General features: G+C 26.9%; 2 protein-coding genes across 2 annotated transcripts in view; both read right to left on the bottom strand.

The window, feature by feature from the left end:
- The window catches only part of LOC114124227 (putative fatty acyl-CoA reductase CG5065), a 34,121-nt gene extending 27,702 nt beyond the window's left edge, over positions 1-6,419 (bottom strand). The window contains exon 1 of the mRNA XM_027987416.2: positions 6,247-6,419. Coding sequence (XP_027843217.2) covers positions 6,247-6,271 — 25 coding nt within the window. The 5' untranslated portion in view covers positions 6,272-6,419. The remainder of the gene's footprint in view (positions 1-6,246) is intronic.
- Positions 6,420-20,394: 13,975 nt separating this feature from the next.
- On the bottom strand, positions 20,395-22,646 carry LOC114124223 (uncharacterized). The gene is made up of 2 exons (XM_027987412.2): positions 22,229-22,646; positions 20,395-20,630 (listed from the first exon to the last, which is right to left on the bottom strand). The coding sequence occupies exons 1-2, from the start codon at positions 22,535-22,537 to the stop codon at positions 20,463-20,465; spliced, it is 477 nt and encodes a 158-aa protein (XP_027843213.1). The 5' UTR covers positions 22,538-22,646; the 3' UTR covers positions 20,395-20,462.
- Positions 22,647-23,619: the final 973 nt, after the last annotated feature.

The raw sequence follows: 23,619 nt of genomic DNA, 5'->3' as shown, positions 1-23,619 counted from the left end.
ACCCATACTATATGTTTACGCTTATTAATGAAAACATTTTTTTTGTTTTTTCATTATTATTTTTAATTTTTTACTTTTATTTATCGTCGTCGTATAAAGCTGGATTTCCCACGACTGGTATAATTGCCAAATACGCCAATAATTGTACATTTGACAAGTGTACGATTACGGTGTTCATACGACTGGCGTACTTTACAAGTAATACATAAGTAATATGTGGCCGTTCCTTTGACTATTGTATCACATTTACCGACAATCATCGGGAACGGCACCAGTGAAAAATAACTGTACAAGTACACCAGTTGTGGTAATGCGGCTTAAAATTTATAACAAATTAAAATACATTATGGCGATTATTATTAATAGTTTGATGAGCATATTACTGTCTATACGTATTTTTACAGTTATATGTTTTAATTTCATTAATATTATGTAAATTGTAAACTATATATTATATTATAATAGTATAATAGTAAGTAGTAAGTACCTACTAATAAATTGTTGCTAATATTTTGTACTTTTCTTCCATCAGAATCGTGAAAAAAATTTTATTGCACTATAATACATTCTTTTTTTTATTTATTCTTTGGCTGACTTCCCGAAGTATGATTATATGATACAGATGCAGATAATAATGATAAAAAAAATATTTCGTACATAAAAGTATATATTGCGGTTATATCGAAATATCAGTTACGATTTTGATTACAATATTGTTTCGTCGTGCATAATATTTCCAACAAAACGTGATGAATGACGAAATCACCGCAATGTATGTCCAAAGAGCTTTACTTATTGTAGATAACGATTTTATGTTTTTATTATTATTATTATTATTATTATTTAAAATAAATATTATACAACACTATATTATGTGTAATGTGTAAATAATTTTTAGATATCACGCTGAACACCCTATGTAGTTATATATTATAAATTAATTGGTATAATTTTTTAATATTATTATCTATTTTTATATTTTGTCATCACAAATTCACAACTAATGAATAATAATATAATAATTTTTAATGACTTCACACGATTATCGAATTATTTAAAAAATGTTCGATAAACTGCATTATTATAAATATATATATATATGTATCCTATATGTATTTTCAAACATACATTTATGAATTGTATTTAAATTCGTATTATAATTTATCTTGAAAAATTATTCATATTGTTTTTAAAACACAGTGCTAGATGAGATATGCCTATAGCTATACAACGTATGCATTACTCAATTATTAAACCAATTTATGTCATAAAAATTAGCCCAAATTTAAAATATCTCTGTAACTTAAGGTTCAGGCATTGAATTAACTAATTAGGTAAATAAAAAAAATGTGTAACAATAATTATTATTGTAATTATTTGATGAGGTAATGGAAACATTACAGCATGCAACAATGCAGAAGTCTGTGTTTATCAGATCTGTGTATAATTATTTAGAACTCGCATAACAGTTGGCAGTTAAATACAGTTTTTTGTCGTAACATCAACAATTAAACTGCTGAAATCCGTTCTTTTATCCCAATAAAATATGATAAGAAATATATTATGATTAATGTTTTAAAATTATTTATTATCATTCATTATTTTTTATTAGGTATATATATATTTTTTTTTTTTTTTTTGAACACTTGAATTCATTCAACATTCATCGTCTAATATATCACAATGTTTTATACACGTCGACGGAATAATTTTATCGACACAAAGTGTGGTATAAATAGGTAATTATAAAATGCATAGTACGGTTTTAAACAAATACAGTAGTGGTAGATCTTGATTTTACAGAGTGCTTTTCTACTAATTTTAAATAAAATTCCATTTTCCAACAAATATATACCGGTACGAGTAAGTAAATGCATAAACGCAGAATAATTACGATTTTATCAGTGAGTAATTAAAACAGCGCCATAATAACGCTTGAATATAGATGTAATTATTAAAAACTACAAAGTGTATTGCGTGTATGAGATTAAAAATAATGGCACAATTGAATGTTCTGCGAACAAAAAATAAAAATAATTACGATGATACGAGCTTATTTTTTGAAATCACTAATAAGTAATCATAATCAGCTACTAATTATCTTAAGCGCAGAACCTGATTTGATTGATGCTCGTGATGCTGATCCTCACCTACATTTTTTAACATGTTTAAATACTTATTTTTACATTAATTATGGGTAAGTTATTATTTCTTAATTTTTTTTTTTTCTGTTAATAAGTTATAAAATTATTTTCATGGTGTATGAATCATACAGTATGATATTTGGTTCACTAAGTATTGGATGATTTATTTTTTAAACAGAATAATATTTATCACAACCGATAATTTACGTCATCTAATTATTCCATCCTAAACCATATATTTTTTATAAAGTCATCGTATGAATGTAAACCATCCAATACTATGAGGTTCTGTCAAAAAATACAATTTAATTAAAATTCAACATTCTTGTCAGAATCCCTTCGTCCAACCACAAACGCCCATATAATCGCAAATCATTATATCATTCAGATCTCCATATGTTAAAAATAGTAAGAGTAAAATATTATGGTCTATGTAATCTAACCTAACCATTTATACTTACATGTTTCTATTATTTTTTTTAAAAAAATTTTATTGGTTTAAATAAATGATATTTTTAATACTGGTGCATATAATATATATATATATATAACTTATATAGGCACACGTACATGAAAACTCATTTTAATTTGTAACAATAAAATAATGTCGTCAACATAATATTCAAAAAAAAAAATTATATTAACATCAAATGCAAAATAATAAAAAAAAGTTATTATCATTAATTATTATGAATATTATGGTAATATAAGTGTATCTGTGGAGAGAGGAGTAATGTTTAGGCCATTAGATTTATTTTACATTTCAATATATAAATAATTTTAGTACATATTTAGTATAGTTTAATTTATATTATATAGATATTAGAATTCAAAATTGTAATTTATTTTACTTATTTAACTGGATTTCAAAATGAATTTATTTGTTTATATACAACTAAGAAACAATTTTTTCGTAAAAAATCAACATTTAAGCATCAAAATAATAATAAAAATCAATTATGTTCTAAACAATTTTTACATAAATGATTTGTACTTGACCGGATATAAAGGGAAAAGTGAATCTATTTAATAACAATCAGACATAATAATCCTTAAACACGAATCTCAATAATTATCAACTATATTATTAATATGTGACAAATTTAATCATTTATTCTTGCTCATGCACTTTCTATACATGCAAGTATACAACTAATAAGAACCCCAACAAATAATTAGTACACACTACACATACTATTCAATATTCTATGTAATAAAATTATACAACTATACGCCTACCTGATAATAATTTAACAGCAAAATTATGTATGTAATAATAAAAAAATCACGAATAATCGACAAAAATATAACATTTTAGACATGCAAACCAGATTATTTAAAATTTAAATAAAATAAAATAAAATAAATTTACATTTAAATTTTAAATATTAAAAAAAATATTAATTACTGTTACTTATATTTTAAATTCTATACAGAACGATAAATGTATTAGTATTACAAATTTATAATAATGTATTTTTTTTTTTCAATCAACCCTGTAAGTGATTTCTGGTTGAAAATTGGGTTTTGTTTGTAGTTAACTGTCAGAAGGGTCAAAAGTTGGAAAATCCTAGTACTTTCTTTATAAAGTAATTGGGAAAAACTAAAAAATAATATTAAAAACCAAATATAATCAATTTTGTTAGTGTTTGTAATTCAAAAAAATAATAACTTTAGAAACTTAAAATTCAAATTGACACTTTCTAATTATGAAATTACATATTTACAAAATTTAAAATTATATATAATTTTTTTTATTATTTATAAATAATCTTGTACATTTAATAAAAGGTTCTTCAAAAGTTATTCTCTTAACGGTTAAAAATAACGTCACAATTCTACAAGAAAGATTTTAAGATCAATTTATGCAAATTACTTTTAATAAAAAATCTCTGATTTTAATACCCAATGCTCAGAAATTGAATATAATATTCCTCATAAATATTTATTTCTTAAAAAAAAAATAATTGTAATATGCATTCGTTTTTATCATCAAAGTTCAAATCAAGTTCGAATGTTAACAATAGTCGATGTTCAAACGTAAATAAAGGTTATTATTTTTATAGAAATTAAAATAAATCGAAAATACATCAGTGCATTTTTTTATATACACATTTGTGGCTCAAAGTATTATACAAATTTGTATAATTTACTATTATTTAAAAAAATATATTTTCAAAGGATTTGAATTAATTTTAAGCTATACCCTTACATTAAAAAATCACTTGTCAGTTGTCATATTACACTGATTAGAAACATCATTTGAAAATTGTTTATAATTTTTACTTTTCAATTTTCATCACTGCTTCAATAATCTGATAAATTAGTATAATGTATATTAATGTTACAAGTAGATGCCATTTAAGCTTTATTATTAATATTTTCTACTTACTTAAGTTAAGATTCTCACATAATCAGATTTATTATTTTTCATAAAATTTAAAATAAATTACATGTTTAGTAATTGAATGTGTGGTTTTATAGATAATTGATTTCTTCGAGAGACAAGAAAAATCACGATTGTGGATTTCAAAATTTAAACTTGCATCATCATATCATAACATGTTTGAGTATAAATATTTTAGAAACGTCTTAAAATCTATTTTTAATTTAACTGGGAACTTTAAAATATAAATATAAATTTCCTGAGATGAGTTTTTATAGAAATAAAAAGTTAAAAAAAAAAATTCTGATCATTCAATCATATAAAATTATATTATTTATATTATGTTATTAGATAATTTACTTGCTATGTATTTACTATCCTTTAATCAATTTTTGTCTACTTACTTTATAAAAAAAAACTCAAATAGTCGGTTACTTATTATTATACATAAATATTATGTCAAATATATACTTATTTAATTAAAATTAATTACATATCAAAAATATTTTTTAACCTGCATAAACATAAAAAAATAATATTTGTTTATCAATTACATTTTTTTATATAAAAATCTGGTTAACATATTTTGTTTGGTGTACTTGACCTAAAAACATCTTCCCTATACATATGATTAAAGCATGCATGAAGGTAATATTTATCAGCATTATGGTATTGTAAAGTTATTAGTGTTATAACACAGTACTCGAATAGAGTCTTTCACAATAAAACCCAACATTGACACAAGTAGATTTACTAGAGAGGAGGGCTAAGTCTGAAAATCCCACTCAATTGTTTAATTTTAATGCACGAATCACTGAGTGCCAACATACGTAGAACAGAAGTAGCACAAGCAAATATTTTTATGAAATTAAAATGTTTAGATATACCTATATGTAATAAGTTAAATGAATAATTTTGTGTAACTGTACCTTACGTTTTTCAGTAAGTATATTCTGAAACTAATAAATATAAGTGAATAACAACTCTCAGTTTATTTCAAAGAATACTTATACTTGTTCACAATTTTGATTTTCTCGTCTTAGCTAATTGAAAAACAATATCGCCACGATTAATAAAAGTACGATACTAAACGTTTCATTAAAATTTAAAAACAAATTTAATTTTATAATGTTAGAAAATAATAAAGTTAATAAATAAAGTTGATTGCATTACTTTTTCACCGTAGGGATATAACGATTTAAGATTATAGAGACTTATCATTACATTAATTTAGTCGTGTGAAAGAAAAGCGTTTAATGTCAAATAATGCATGTTTCGTGCATATATAGTCCTGTGCGCGCGAGTGACATGAACGCCAGAGATGAAGTGTTTTCGTTATAGTATAGTTTTAATTCCATTTAATCATATAATATAAATGTATACAATAATATAAACTTCATATAAATAGAAGAAAAATACAAAGGACACCTTCGCACCTTACCATCATGCCGAGCGAATAAAATAGATGATATAAAACCCAATAAATAATATTCGTAACGATGACCCGTGATAGCATATAATATATATATATATATATGTATATACCAACTATAGTGTAAGATAATCGATTTCGGTTTGTATTTCAAACACATTTATCTACGTTGATAAATCACTAACAATATAACAATAATGATATTACAATATGATATGATAACAGTTAAAATAGTTAATACCGAAGACAAAATATTATATAAAACGTGATATTGTTTTACTCACCCAGAGCACAACCGTTCGACGACATCTCAAAATCGGTCGAAATAATATGTGCGACGACGACGACGACAAGACGTGTGCGTTTTGATCGAGTCGTGAACAACGCGCGAGTGCCTTGCCGTTTGCGCTTCAAACGCGGTTCGAGGATGACGACTACGGCCGGTTACCGACCCCTTCCGCCGTACCTGAAATCACGTTCACTTTCTTCTGTTAATCGCGGTCCATCGGTGCAAGCAACAACAGCAGCCGCGTATGGTGTAACAAGTCCGTCGGCAAACCGGGGGAAACCCCCGCGCGCCATGTGTCTGCAGGTGCCGTTTTTTCGTCTCCTTACAGGCGCGCGTGTGTCCGGCAGCGTCGAAAGCTTGACGCGAAGTGAGTGAGCGAGTGAGTAAGATATAGCGTGTGCGAGTCGGTATGAGAGAGAGAACGATAGAGAGAAGGTCGGACAAGATAAAACGCGTTTTGTATACGTTTTTTTTTTTTTTTTTTGTTTACGTAACTATATTGCTGTCTTTTCGATTCTAGTCCCGTTTCAAGACGCTTTCGGATAACCCCACCACCGATGTGCCGACAACAAGTCTACACAAACTCAGTTACTTAATGTATTTTTATTCGTTTATTTATTTATTTTTTTTTTTAATCAGTAGAACAAAGCAGGACAATTTTCAGCATCTTTATTCGTTCAAAACACCATCATAGCCAACGATCAAAAATGGGTACTCAAAACTCTTTTCAAAATGTAATACCATTTCTAAATTTCTTCACATTCCGAGACCTCGCCGTTGATTATACTATCAGTTATTTTCAAAGTTGAATATCCACGATTTTTCGAAAAAATATTCACAAGTTTAGATTTAGCTCACTTCTTCGAATTTATTTTTAATATTTATTTTTTTTTTGTGTGAAACATCTTTCAGCACGGATGTAGGCCGGCTGAGTGCTGTCATGGCCATTTTACGGTACGGAATCCTAAAAATTATTTATTAACTTGTTCAGTAAGAGTCTACAACGATACAGTTGATTAAAAAGTAAATATGTGTCAATAATAATAACATTAATAACAAAAATAATCAGTAGAATGATATTTTGTGTTATTGTATGTCAAAAGTGTAGATGGTATTGTGAATAGACCAACCGGTTCGTGCATTTACACTTCGGTTTGTCATGTAGCTGGTTCTTATTATTTTTTTTTCTTATTATTTCTTACTTTTTATTTTTATTTTTATTATTTTTTTTATTTTTTTTTGATTTTGAAAAAAAATAATAAGTCATACCCAAGCCCACCGCCAAACACGGTACGCCGATGGCCAAACTTAATTTTCAGTTAACCTAATTGAACAACGATTTTGTGGAATCAGACATGGCTTTAGTGCTGTGAAGCATCTATTGCCTCAACGAAAAATGACAATATACGGTGATTTTTTATAGTGATCGGTTGTTATAATGTTGTTATTATGTACATATTTACATGTAAATAGTCACATAGTTACGAATGACAGTAATCGAGATTAAATATGAGTGACTGTGAAAGTGAAAATGAAAATTCACAGCATTTGCAAAAGAAAACCAAATTTAAAGATGGACATCTTGATGATCAAACAAACACGCATTCTCGGGGTACTTTAAGTTTATTATACGAAACACAACACAGTCATACAAGTCAGAGGTCAGTCTTACAATACCGATTGACTATGATGTTTCACATCTTCTGCCCGTCCATTGACGGACTCGGTTTTTCATCACTCGTCGATAACTTATCGTTGCACATTATAATGGGTTATTTACGATCAGCAGTAGGATTTGTACAGATGCAAATATGACTATCTTAACTAAAAAAGATATAATTATAATGATTATTATTATAATTGTAGAATATGCAGTATCTGTGCAACTATCCAGAAATATGCAATTATAATATGAATTTTCATCCTGCAATTATGCAAAAATATATTTTACGCAAAAAAAAATTAACCATAGAACTTACATATTACGAAACATCGACATTTATAATCAAAATTATTCTAAGTGAAGAATATGCATTCGAGTATAAATCCAGGTCCAACTTATGTACCTACATAATTATTATGTTTTCCATTAAATGATAAGAATGTCAAATCTTTAGCATCAATATTTTAAATACTAATATTGATTTGAAAATGATGTGTATTTTTTTATGTACGTGTACACAATACATAATCGATAAAATGCTTCAATTTTCTCTTTTAAGGTGGTTTTAGATAGTAAATTAGATCTATTACAATGAATAACATTGGTACGATGGTACTTCAAAGAGATCAAAATATTCATTACCTACTTATTTTTATTATTGGAAAAACAAACAATTAACTAAGGAAAAAAGTCTCCGCTATCAATCGTCCACTCCTATTGTCATAGGTCTGGATCGGTTGAGTTAAGTGAGATGTTTTTTTTTGTTTTTTTTGAAAAATAGCAAAAAATATATTGAATAATAATAATTATACACATCGCTGTGAAAACACTACAGGATATAAAGATACTATATAATATAATGACTTATATACGATTTCTTAAGTCGTATGTTGATAGTAGCAATAGTTATATAGTATATATTGCACCTCCTCCGGGTGTAAATTTTACCAGAAGATTACGTTCGCCTTCTTCAACGTTATAATGCTATGTTTGGATACTGTTTTAAAATGGCACTGTGCTGTGCTGCAACGCTCGATTGATTCAGTCACAATTATATACACATACACGTCCCATTACGTAGTTTCATTAGATAAAATATTATTATAATAATTATATATTATAAGTATACTCTCAATGCGTGGTCCGTCAAGTCGTGTTGAACGATGATGAACTCGGGTTTCGAAATCTACTGATACAAAACAAATTTTAAGGATACGTTTACCTCGAGCTTAGAATAAAAATACTAATCAACACAGTATACACGGTTGTGTTATACGCGCGATTATATATTTATTTATAGATATTCGCTGTTAACACGTCTAATAAGACTTTCAATAAAGATTTAAGAGTGTTATTATATCTCATTTTTATCCATCGCGGTGTTATGTATTATACTGTATAGAGTATAATCGTATGAGATTCAATTAATTTATTCGCATTATATTATTCTATAAAGTACTTTGATATACCGAGTTCACCAAATCACAACCAACAAATCGACTATAAATACGTATAAATGGTTATTTAATTGAGTCACTTGAATTTAAAGTTTAGTTTTTAAGTTAAACAATTATGTATTGGTTTTGAAATGAATAATTATGTATATAATTTTGAAATGTATTACTCTAGATTTTAAATTCAATACAAAAACATCAAAAACAATACGTATAAAGGTATGGTAAAAGATAATAGGTTCCCACAATATTTTTTTACAGATATTTTTAGTTTAAAGCTGGTGAAATTAGATATTTAAAAAGTTAAAAGGAATAATAACAATTTAATTATATTACAAATCTTAAAGACTTATTGTTTATCGTCATAAGTCTATAATTATTCTCTGCACACGATATAGTATTCAACATATTTAACTAATTTTAATAAATTTATACTTTATACCATAAACCTATCCATACCGTTTTTTGATAAACTGGTATTGACTTATAAGTTAATAAAATCAATTTATGGAAAAATATTATAATACTCATAATATTATTACCTTTTTAATAGTTTATATATTATGATGTGTTTTTGCAAAATGGAATACAACCTACTACTATTACTAATATAAGAATAAATTACTTATTACAGTAGAAATAAATTATATTATATCCTTATTAAAAGAGACTGGCACACGTCTCAGCTCAGTTCACTCAGAACTGTTTTTGTTTGCAATGATTTAACGAATTAAAATTAACACGTCCATTAAATTGAGTTACTCAATCTCAGACCATGAGTTACACTCAAAATGTACTAGACAATAGAGTGACTTCTCCAATTGATTTAAATGTAAGTTTTTAAAATAACATCCAATTTACTATTTCTTCACTTAACTATCTGATAAAAATATTGTTCCCAATATTAGCATGTTTGTTAGCAATATTTATTAAAATCCATATTGAAATCATCTTCTATTTTCTATTTTAATACGAACATATTAATCATCTATTGGTACATAATAAACTTATTTTTCTCGTTACTTGGCGTCTTCAACTTCGTGGAATATGGTCAGTAATTTTAGGTCTAAAAAATGTTTTCTGAACAAAAATGCTTGAAAATAAACGGTTAAGTGCTCGTACTTCTATTAATGTACATTCATGGTTAAATATAACGCGATTAACAGATGTACACAGGTACTTTGTTAAACTTATAACGCCGGAGCCTTTCAGAAGAACTATAAATAGGCTGCAATAAGTGTTAATGATAAATCGAAACTATATTAACTACCGTCTTCCCAAAATATATAAGAGTTCAATAATTTTCATGTTAAAAATAAAATAAATATAAAGGTAATATAGGACGATTTTGCCGTCTATACCAGACGGAAAATTTGTTTTGTTTGGTCATATTGTGATTAATACGTCTGTATGAAATCCTTGAGTGAATTTTCGACTTGAAGTCTGCGGAGAAATTCAAATTTTAATGTCTGTAAGTTATCAAACAAGGTATATACGATTTATCGGTGTCGTCATATTCTCAAATAAAACACATGGATACTCGGCCAGAATAAAAAAATATTACCGTCGTCAATTAGTGTCTAATATTGTAATTTGTTTACCGCGCAAGTGCGTATGATGTGTAGAAATATAAGTATAGAAATAAATTATAATTGTCAACGCGCGATGTCCGAAATGCTCGCGTCTGTTCAACAGGTTGTTACATATTATACATCACGTAACAGTGTAACACTTATGTCTTATATTATTATTATTATATTTATACGATGCGGTATTTGGCCCCACAGGCGACGGAAATTATTATAGCAGAAAACGCGAAAGAGAGAGAGACGGAGAGAGAGATGGCGCGATGACGTTGCACATGCTTCGCATCAAAACGTAAACCGTCAAATATTATTATCGCCAGTGTCCATCATAATACTATAATAATAACGATAATGGAACATAAAATAATATGCCAACCGAAACGACGTACCGATTTCGTCGTGTTTCACGCAGTACCCACCTATACCAGCTAATAAAATATAAAGCTATTGATAAATAATACGAATTTTAATGAAATAATACCGTCGTAATATCATATTTACCACATTGTGACATAAAAACAACTGCACAATAACACGAATGATTAACTATAACGGCAGCCAGAGCTTAAAACCAACAGTATTTCATAAAATACATGTCAAAAATAAAATCGAACTTTTAATTGGATCTTAAGCTCCGATGTTTTTAGATTTTTAATGTCGTCATCTCGAATAACAAATAATATTACCGTTGGTGATGGGCGTAAAACTATAGAAAATCGATTATGAAACACAAACTATACGATTATAGTTATTTAATCAAAAAAAAAAATTGAGAGAGTGAACCTGTGTTGTAGGTACAACACAATAACATATAGCCGAGTTCTATTGAATTACTAAATTTAAAACCGAAATCAGAGACTGAATAATCTGCTCGTATAAGTACGGTACCCAACATCAAGGGTTATAGGAATGCATTAATTATATATTAATTATTATGCATTTATTATTTCTATTGAACGTCACAACTTTACACTTAGAAATGTTTAGCGACAGTCCTTCTTAATGAGTTTAAACTTGAAGTATACCTACTATATACTCAACAACGCAGTCCAAATAACTTGAAGTTTATAATCATTTAAGTATGAAGGGCTAATAATTTAAATAATTTTATTCTAAAGTTAGATAATGTTAAACTTAGTATATAATTTAAATAAATTATTAGAGTTGGTAATATCTCACTTGATTTATTTTAAATAAGCATTTTAATTTAAAACTGTTCTGTTGTAATCCTTTCATTGCACCTATATAAATTACTGTAATAATAAGAATCAAAATTAGCCATAATATAATAATATTATAAACATGTATTCCTATTATTATAAGATTATATATATAGATTATTATAAGTATTATAATTATCTGAATTAATTAACGATTTTTTTTTTAAGTGTCTATTTTAATAGCTAAGTATTACAATATAATATATGATGTGTTCATATATATATATATATAATATCTTGCAATATAATGGATTATAATATGTATATTTATACATCTATATTTGTACACAAATGGAAACATATATGCAACATAAATCATTTTAATCCCATTTTACCGTCTTCCATTCAAACAGTTTATTAATAATGGGATAAAAAAAATTCTTTCACAATATCGAGGCCATATAATAAACTTGCCCAATTTCTTACCAGGTACCATAGACAATAACGGTATACATACTTAAAAAATTATTAATATACGTTAATAAACATCCCCGCAGAGGTACTTTTATAATAATTATGTCACACTGGCCCAGACGGACGGATCACCTTCAACGATAATAATTATAACACCATGGCATACCTACCGACAATTATTTTACCTACTGATTATTTGCTCTCCCCCTGAAAAGCCAAATACAATTGAATATTCAAAATTTCGAAGGAATTTTGTAAAATGAGTATCTACGTGTTAATAATCACAATAATATTTTGTTCACGCGTAGTTAATACACTCAAAAATAGATGTACAGTACATAATAAATATGCATAATACATAGCAAGTAGGTCAAATACTCGTATATTATAAGTAGATATTTTTTTTATCCTATAGCTATAAGTATAAAATGATCTATAGAAAACACGTCCGTTATTCGCGAACTTCAGTTGTATTATCAAGTTATTATAGGTATACTTACTTTATCGACAATGATTTTTAGCGCTTGGGCTTTGTATTATATAAAATGTTTATACTATGCATTGTGTGTGTGTGTATGTGCTATTTTTATGTATATGCTCACGATTTTCGGACAATATATTACATGTAAGTAGGTACACAACATAATCCGTTTATTCACTTAAATTTTTATGTAATCAATTTTGCAATTTATACCGTTCCGAGTTTAAGGAAATACTAATAATATCGATCAATCATTTTCACGTTCATGAGGTGTGTCTAGTAAGCCCACAATCTACATAATATATGAATACACAGTACTACAAAAACATACAAAACCCATATACTTGTATATCGTTTTTTCACTTGTAAATTTTTGAAATAATTTCGAATAGATTTGAGATTTTGAATCTTTTTGTTCAAGTGCTAACGTTTTATAATTAAAGCTTAAAAATTATATGTTCACGTCCCAGTTATATATTCGTACGTTAGATACATATCATTATAAAAAAAAAAAACAGTTGTCACAGATAATTGGGGGTTTCAAAAAAAAAAAAAAAATATTCAAACATAAAGTATTTATGAACATTTTTTAGTATTTCCTTTTTAATTGACAACTGACTTTCCGTATACCAATTATAAATCATATTATTTTTATGGGTTTTGGTTCGAATTTATCATTGATTTTTTTTTTTTTTATATACGTATCAGTTTTGTAGATTGGTTGTTTTAATGAAACATAAGCATCGCCAGTCTGTCAATTATGTATCAGTTTATTTTGATGTGATCACATTCCTGTGGCGAAAAATAAATGTTCTCAACTGTGTATTGACGTAAATACTGAGTATTTTTATGGATGAACTATTTTTTTTAAAAAATATGTCTGAAAGTGAATTACGAATTATGAACATTTTATTATTGGTAGTCCTAATAATTATATTATTGAGAAATAATAAGATCATTTTTTCACCGCTATTTTTCATTAAATGCAATACTTATATCAAAGAAATAAAAATATTTTCGTGTGCCATTAACATTTGGTTAACCTGTCATGGAGTGCGTTATGTAAGCAATAGAACATCTAATTGAACTTTGACATTACAAACAGTTAACATGTTGACAGTACATGAATTTTCCATAGGGTAAAATATTTTCTTTTACCATACGCTTGTAGTGCTAAAATTTATTAATTCTTGACATAGAGTTTTATTGCTGACTGTGCATGTGATTCCGTCATATGTTGTATGTAATTTAAGTTTTATGACGGTTTCTAAAAAAAGTAATAATAATAATATTAATAACGTTTAGACGCAAATGACTACAACATATGTCTTGCTATAAAATAACCATAAAATGTATATATATATATATAAGTATATACTTATATTATTTTACCTTTTTATTTTATTCGATATCATAACAACGTTTTTTTCATTTTTTTTATACTTTTCGACATATACTTTTCGTAAAAAAGGTTGACGGTTGACCTTATAAAATAATAAAATTGCATTTATTTGTTTATCGATTTGGAATATTATGTTTTGTGAATAATAATTAATAAGTCTTTTATAAAAATTAATTATTGTAAATTAATTTTTATAGGTGCATGCAAAAACATCAAAATTTTCCACACTGAGCGATGGATGAAAAACCATCTATATCAGTTTATAGTCTTATTGGCATGTAGAATAATGAAGAAACCTTAAACTCATTTAAGGAACAGTACCAATATTGCAATATTATTGATATATGAATAAAAAGGAAACTACTTGCAATGCACATTTCATTTAGCAAATCATCGATGAATATTTTTGGTACTCGTGGAAAATAAATTTCACATTTTACTAGCTCTTGAAATTATCCCAAAGTTAAACGTCAAGAACGAACTCTAAAAATGTATTGTCAAAAAAAGTATCGTAGCATAAATTGTTATCATACATCAACAAAAAAAAAAAAAAAACGATTTTCTATTTAGTATAAAATTTCTGCACATTATGCACACTAACACTGCTACATAGACAGAAAGCACCTTTTTAAAATAGAAAGATTTGAAAAAAATATGTTTTATATTACTGTTTAATTTCTATTGTTTCGTTAGAAAATAGGTCAATAAAAGTAATTTCTTCGGCGTCGCTAGCTACTAAGTAGAAGCGATGAAATGTGTTAAACTTTATTCTATGTATATTAATTTGAATTTCAGAAAAATGAACTTTTATCAAATATACATATAAGATCGAAATGTATCACCTACATGCTTTTACTGACGTAATACATTATACGTATAAAAATATAACGTCATTATTCATATACAGCAAATAAGTGCAACTATTAAACTTATACGTATTTTTAATAACTGTAATGAGGATATAGTCCTTCTCGAAAATTGTTAATTTATAAGAACTTTATTTTGATTGTTGCCTTGATTTAAAATTCATCTAATTACTCATTGTAATTACTCTAAATTAATTAATTCCTATAAGGCTATAAGTACTGCATCTTTGTGTTTAAGCATTTTATTTAATACTATAAATACCTACACAGCATGACGATAATAATATTAAATTTATATAGAAAGTTACTCATTAATAAAAGAAGAAATAATGAAGGACATTGATAATATATATTATAAAATATGCATTTCTATCATAATAATCATATAATGAAACATTTATAATAACAGATTAATAATTTGTACTATATAGTATCAGCTATAAATTATAAGTAGGTATAGGTAGCTAAGATATTAATAGTAGGCATTCAAAAATGAAACTTTGAAATATTTAGATATAGCTTCAAGACGACAATATTTTTTAACTTTTTTTTATCTAATAAACAAAAGTCAAAATAGAACTTTTTTTTGTTAAAACTAAAAAAATAAAGTTTGGCCATTTAATTTCATAAATACTAAAATGTAGTCTAATAATACAATTTACCTAAGTATTATGTATTTATGTCGATATTATAGTATTATATTATATTATAGTATTTTATTATTTATTAAAAGTTCGAGTTCTTAAATAAATCAATGTACATGATATTAGACATGAATATATTAAGTTTAACATCAGTATGTTGTTTCTGTATAAGTAATTATACAATTAAAATAATTAGATTAAATTAAAAACCCTATTATAATTGGAAAAACGTACAATACATTATTCAAAAAAAAAAAAAAAAACAAATTCCTGATTCCACTATTTACGTTTTGTAATATTTAAACTTGTAAAATATACCTTTCATTGGATTTCATAATTTTATTCATTTCATACTCGACATTGGCATTTATTTTCAAAATGCTTACAAATGATTAATACAAATAAAAAAAAAAGAATAGGTAAGCACAAACAAAATATATACTCAAATAGTGTATTTACTATTTAATAATTAATTACCATATAATATTTATATAAAGAGAGAGGAAATATTTTTAAAAAAATGGGTTAAATCAAATATTTTATTATACAAATAAAAGCATTCGTCCGTAATCATATTTAATAACTTAGGTTTAATAATTCCGGGACATAAATACGTATTATCGCATATTATACTCATATAATAATTCAGTTTTCGACTATTAAAACAATTCAACTGACTAATCGAATTTTCAAGCACATTTTTTATAGTAAGTATTAAACGAAATCGTATGTCCGAAATACGTGCAATAGTCATTGTAACATACTGAATCAGTGGATATATAAAACAAATTTGCTCTATCATCTGAAAAATAAACTAATTTGACTTGTAGTAATCAAAACAAAATACAATTTAACTATCTATATTATTATAATAAACACCTTTGAGTACCTAATTAGGTATTATATGCACACAATACAATAACGATGTATTGTACAAGACACTTCAAATGTTATTATTATAAATATAAAACATAAACATTTTTTTTTTTAAGCGTTTAACTTTATAGTTATACTTTACTCTTTGAGCAAGGTAATATAGTATTGCTGATATAATGCTTCAATTCATATACGAACAAGGACGAGTTAAAAGCTATAAGTATACACGTAATACACATACGATTTAAATCATCCGCGTGTTTGAAGGATGGACCTCATACAAATTACCACATATGATGCACTCAAGACAAAATTTAATATTCGTAAGAGTGATGTAAGACACATATTGTGCCCGATTATGTATGAGTATTCAAAACTCAATAGATAGATAACCGGAAATAAATAATATAGTTATATTCATTTTTGAAATACATCGACTATATCTTATTATTATAGTATGATTTTTTTTTTTTAAATTGTAATATTTTAAATATACATCTTTGAACAGATATTCAAATTATCGACCAACGTGATTTATGTTTTAAACTCCGTATATTATTATAATAACTACAACTACTAGAAAATTTATAATAACTATAATGTAATTAAATAGTTATTGGATTCAAGAAAATAAATTTTACTTTCATAAGTACCCTTTAAAAGTATAACTTACCTACTTGAATGAAGTAATAATGAAAGGTACCTTCTTGAATATTTCTTAATGATCGTATCATTATATTATATAATAAATAGATATTGAATACATTTCACACTTAATATTAAACCTATTTTATTATAAAAGTTTATTTTTATGACGAACACATGACGCTTAGTTTTTTATATTTGTTTATAAATGTCAAGTACCCACCTATAACATTACATATAACATACATGATTGATAGCCATAATATTTAAATAATCACAATTTTTATTTTTCTATTCTACGAATATTTTTGTTTAATACGTCTAAGACCTGATTTTAAAACAATTCAAACATCTAATGAATAAAAGAAGGTAGTTTATAGCAATCATTCAAACTCTAAAACAAATTGGTGTTATTTTTTAATAATATTAATATGTGCCATTTAAAACATAATTATGACATAATATAGCAAGTGACTACATGCTTTACAAGTATATTAGGTACTTTATTTGCATGCGTGGGTCCGTTTTAAGCAATAATAGTAATTTTGAATTATGGAACTGACTTTCCATGAGGTGTAGGTATAGTTTGATCTACCGGAGGTACAAAAAACTCACTCGAGTATACAGAGATTGCTTTCACTTTTGTAATACTATATCACCATGGCGTGCCCCGAAAAATAAAATAATGTAATTTTTAACCGTTCAATTAACATTTAATACACACATTTTAACATTATACCAATTTATTTACATTGTAAACTTTTTATGTAAGTAGATAATTTATAAATAAAATATGTCAGATAATAATCACTAGGTATTATAAACATGTGGTTTTTTTGATAATCATGATTAATATGATAAAAATATGTATTAGTATAAGATTAAATACTTATAAGTAATAATATAATTAATGAGATGTTTTCGGAAAAAAATGAATTAACCTATCGTAAAATCAACAGTAAAATAAAATATTATTTTAATAACAGCAATATCAATAAACATATCATGTAATTTAGTATAGTATAATAATAATTGTTTATTCAAATGAATAACACCAACATACTGAAATCAAAAAATATACAAGCATGATTGTTTTTTATGTATAGACAAGTACTTACAATTAAAGTTAACATTTGGACTAATTTACTGACTTAAACAAAGAATCATGATGTGAAATTTAAAAACATTATTCTCGGGGACTTAAAATTTATTCATACCTAATATATTCATTTCATTTTACACGTAATGAAAATTTCAAAATATATAAATTCATTTCAATCTATTAGGAGATACCTATTTTGTATACTAATAACTGCAAAAGTCAATAACAATAATACACGATATAAATATTAAATAAACAATGTCATTTTTTTATGTGTGTGCAATGATAATATTACGTATGTTCCTATATCATTGAATCAAAGTTAAAATTTAAAATCGCTGAAAGAAAAAATAATTTATGACAATAACTAGGGTGGAAACTGGAGAAAAATTGCGCTGAAAATCGAAAAGTTTATCGTAACGACGGGTATGGAAGGGCAAGAGTTAGTCGAAGTCGTCGAAACTACTACTCCTATCTTTGGTCGCCGAATTTTAGCCTAAACGCCCATTCCAATATTGCAATACTAAGCAAATTATTTTATTATAATATAGTTTTAAAAGGGTTCAACTACTATAGATACTTGGAGCAACATATTACGATCTCTGTTCGATTTCCACGCGGCTGTGGCCTGACGTCGACTACCGCGAGCGTTTTCACTGGTGATGTGTGTACGCAATAAGTCTGGAAGTCTTAAAAATTTAAGTTTAAGACGTCAGGGAAGCTTTGAGCTCAAACGCCGCGCTCTGGCGGTGGCGCACGGTCATCGTTGGCCAGCTCGTGACCTACCAATACTCCACGTAGAGCGCACTGACCTTACTTGTCGAACGCACAGGTACAGACCATAAATTATGGATTGCTCACTCGCGATGATAGGTGAAATCGACATTCGTCGTTTTTTTAGGGAATCGTAAGGTTTTCCGAATTTCACAGGCATTTTTTTTCCGAGTTTCTATTTATAGACAGGTACGAATTAACTATACGCGGCCCTTGCGTACGTACACTGCAAAACAGAAAATCGCAGTAGGTACGCACTCTGTTAAAATTAATTTATTGAGTTAAATTATTTCAACGCACTGTACATATCACTATTATAATAATACTCGAGTGTCTGGGCGGCCACGATCTATTTAATGATATGGGTCCAGCACAGAGGTTCCCAAACATTTTATGGTACTGCACATTTTGGAATTTTTTAAATTTTGTTGGCGACCTACAGTAATATCAATGAACTTGGTTCTTTTTAACACGTATTTAAAAAATGCATTGTTTAAAAATATAACACTATCCACAGTTTGGGAAGTGGGAACCTCTGTCTAGTACTGCAGGTCTGTCTGTTTTTTCTCTAGATATTATTTATTTATTCTCATCCTCAACGCTGTTTATAATTAATATTACTATACATTCTACGAGCGGTATACAAATTATAAATACATAAATATTTTATGTAACCCATAAACCTATGTACTTTTGAGACTCTTCACCAAGTTTTTGTATTACTATTATTTTTATTGTCGAATCGTCATGAGGATTATTAACTACTCTTTATACATTTTTAGCGGTATCGATTATATGTTCAACTGCTGCTACATCTATACATACAACGCAATATAATGTACCTAATAATATAAAATAATAATTATATTAAGTTTGTCGGTGTTTGAATATTCTACTCCGTACGTACAACACTAAAATTGTTTTTTATTCTCTGATAGGTAATTTCAATATACGAGCGTCTCGGGTTATATAACACACCATATTAACATTATTTCAGTACACAAGAATAACGTATATGCGTTTTAGACAGTGTTTTTTTATTATCGTTAAAGTGTTTGGTATAGTGTACAGTTCGTTCAATATATTAGCATCTCTTGTTATTCTTTTTGGGAGAGTTGTAATCGATTTTCCACTGTCGGGCTGGTGGACACGTTGGGAACGGATTGTCCAAGCATCCGTCCTTGGTATAACACCCGGGATGCCGACACGAGTCTTGAAGACCGTTGAATTTTACACACACACATCTCGAAGCCTGAAATAAGAAATCTTCTGTTAATCAGTGAGTCTAAGGCGGTAATACTAAACAACGATATGCTGTACTCTCCGATGTAGAATATAACGAACGGGAACAATTAATGCGCAAGCGGCCGTTTGGACGTTAGGATATTTGAACGCAAAAAGATAATAATAATAATAATAATAATAATACAATTATTTTATTTTGGACATTCGGGTTGCTGACCTTTTGTCTTGCAGGTGTGTAAAAATATAATTTTATCGGCATTGGGTTATCCGACGTTATCTAACTAAATAAAAACCACTTGCATATACCTACCGTAAACTTCTTTTACGACAGTTTTAAATAACCAAAAGCAGTGGTTACCTAAATTCAACTGATACAATAAAATCGTGATCAATATACCTATGTATTTTACTGAAAATGTTTTATATAAATATAAATGTACCTATATATTTTTTAAAGACTAAATTCTGACTCGCTTAAACGATTTTGATAGTGTAAATATACAAAACAAAACTGCATGAATTCCTACAGAAACAGTTTATGAAAGTACTGAAACAGTGAAACGCATCCGAAAATGCGAGTATCATATTTTCATTTTTTGAAGAGACCGTAGCTTAGAAATGTTGTACAATCAAAATGCTCGATACTATGAAAGGACATTTAAAATCGCTTTTTTTCTATGCAGCTTCAACATAGGTGGACACTTGAAACATTAATATTAATATTTTATAATTTATATGTAAGAATATGTTTAAATTTGTTTGTTTAAATAACGTTGGAAAATCCGAATAAAACAATATTGTACAATTATTATTATTATTATTATTTTTACGTTCTAATATAATCGCGTTTAAACGTCTTAGCGATCATACGGCCGAGTCCATTTACCCCAAATTGAGAGTATGATAAAATATTTGGCTTTGTTTTTATAGGTAACATTTTTAGCGGAGTGAAAAGAATTTTAAAAAAATCTCAAAATGTAAGATAAATTATTAAAATTACTATTATCTATTTGTGTCGTTGTACAAATAATTAACTAAATATATTTTAATAATCACAGTTAAAAATTATACATATAAATGGTTTATGATTAAATTTATTATTCAGTATCGGTAAATAAAAACTGCAATTTTTTTCATTTCATTCCAAACTTAATATGTTGGATGCAGACGATGCGATTAATACTTATTATTTTTTTATGGGGAGAGATAAAATATGTCCCTGTCTATTGTCCTCCCGATGGGCGCCCTCAAATCTTTTATACAATATAGCACTATAATGCATTTAAATCAATTGCCGTCCTATTATATAATTGTCAGTGACCATTAATATAATAACAATATCATATCAACGTCATAATTTAATATTATTATAGCAATTTATAACAAAGGTACTATTAGGTATAGAGTATGAGTATAATATATTATACTCAATGACAAAAGCCGGAAAATGTGTACCGCTATAATTATTAACGCACACGTTAAGTCATTGAGTGTCATTAATTATATTATCCATAATTTCTATGTCTTACAGATGTACGCGTTTAACATGCTGGTGATTTTAGAACGACCTGACCAATTTTTTAAAAATGTATTATTTTTATTCACCAGTTTTCCATTGTTCGCAATGAATTCTTTTCCGTACGCGGTCAGTTCAGACACGTCACATTCGTTTTTGACGGTAGTGCAAAAATTTCTATTCGGTAATTTCTGTCTTTCGCAAGCGTTGGCCTTGGTCAAGGGAGTCGGCGTCACGGGTGACAACGTACAACAAGGGTTACGCTTCTTGGGGCCCGAATCGGGATTCACTTGCCCACCACAATTTATTTTTCTGTTATTGTTTTCTCTTTGAATCTCTTTCAGTGTGTTCATCAAATTTTGTTGTTCGCAATGCTTATCATATTGATTTGTGTTCATGTTATTTTCTGCTTAAAATTGTATTGTTAAAATTGAACTAAGATTTATTTTGCTTTAGTGAGGTTTATTAAAAAATAATTTGTTTGAGTGTTGTATTTATAATACTGGAATGCGTTACGTTAGAAACCAATTATTTTTAATTAATCGTCAATATTCAAATATTAAATTTAAAAAGAGGTTTAATATTATAATACTAGGTATAACATTTAGTTTGGAATATATTCTAATTATATATAATAACGTTTAGAGATAATAAATTGTAAGTATATTGTATATCTATGGTCTTAATGTATCTATCCAAGACCAGTAATTAAGAGATTTACTCTTCGTATCTAATTTTTATAAATGCATTTGAAAGTAGATGTTAAACTCAAAAAATAATAAAACACAATGAATTTTTTAATGAAGAATACAACTCTAATATTATTTAATATAGATGTATATTATAGCTTTACACGGTCAATAAATATAACTAGTTAGTAAAGATTATAGAAACTATAATCTGTGAATCACAATTCAAGTTTAAACAATTTAAACTTAAACTTAAATTGTGTTAATAGTTACATTGTGCTTTTACAATTGAAAAACCGTTAACACATATATTGATAGGTAGATACATCATAAAAGAAACATTTTCATATACGATAAGTAATTAAAATTACAGTTCTTCCAATAATACAATTACAGTAGGTATAATAGGTATTATAATACCTACTCTATACAGTTAACCAATACACTTGGGTTATGTTAGATTTCAAAATAGTATCGTATATACGATAAGTAGTTAAATAATTCGTACTTTTAGAACAAAATTAATACAACTCAAAATGTATAGTTTTAATGTTTTAAAAAACAATATAAAGTTTCAAACTAAGAAGTATTATAATTTATAAGTGAATTCTTTATCAATTGAAACTAAAACCTTTACGAAATAAATTTTTCAAATAATGAGATACATTCTTAAACCCAAACAGTTAAACTTTATAACCTTTTAATTTTTTTCAAATTGAACGCAAAACAGCTAAATTTTTAGATTTAGCGGTAAAACATTTCTATTTGAAAATACAAAAATAGCGAAACTA

This window comes from Aphis gossypii, chromosome X (assembly GCF_020184175.1).
Source record: "Aphis gossypii isolate Hap1 chromosome X, ASM2018417v2, whole genome shotgun sequence".
NCBI lineage: Eukaryota > Metazoa > Arthropoda > Insecta > Hemiptera > Aphididae > Aphis > Aphis gossypii.
This window is presented reverse-complemented; position numbering and strand designations above follow the sequence as displayed.

Bases quoted from the DNA above. Each gene is read 5' to 3' on its own strand.
- LOC114124223 (XM_027987412.2), bottom strand. From the start codon at position 22,537: ATGAACACAAATCAATATGATAAGCATTGCGAACAACAAAATTTGATG. The intron at 20,631-22,228 runs GTGAATAAAAAT...TTCTTATTTCAG, and splicing joins TTGCGAACAATGGAAAACTG to GCTTCGAGATGTGTGTGTGT.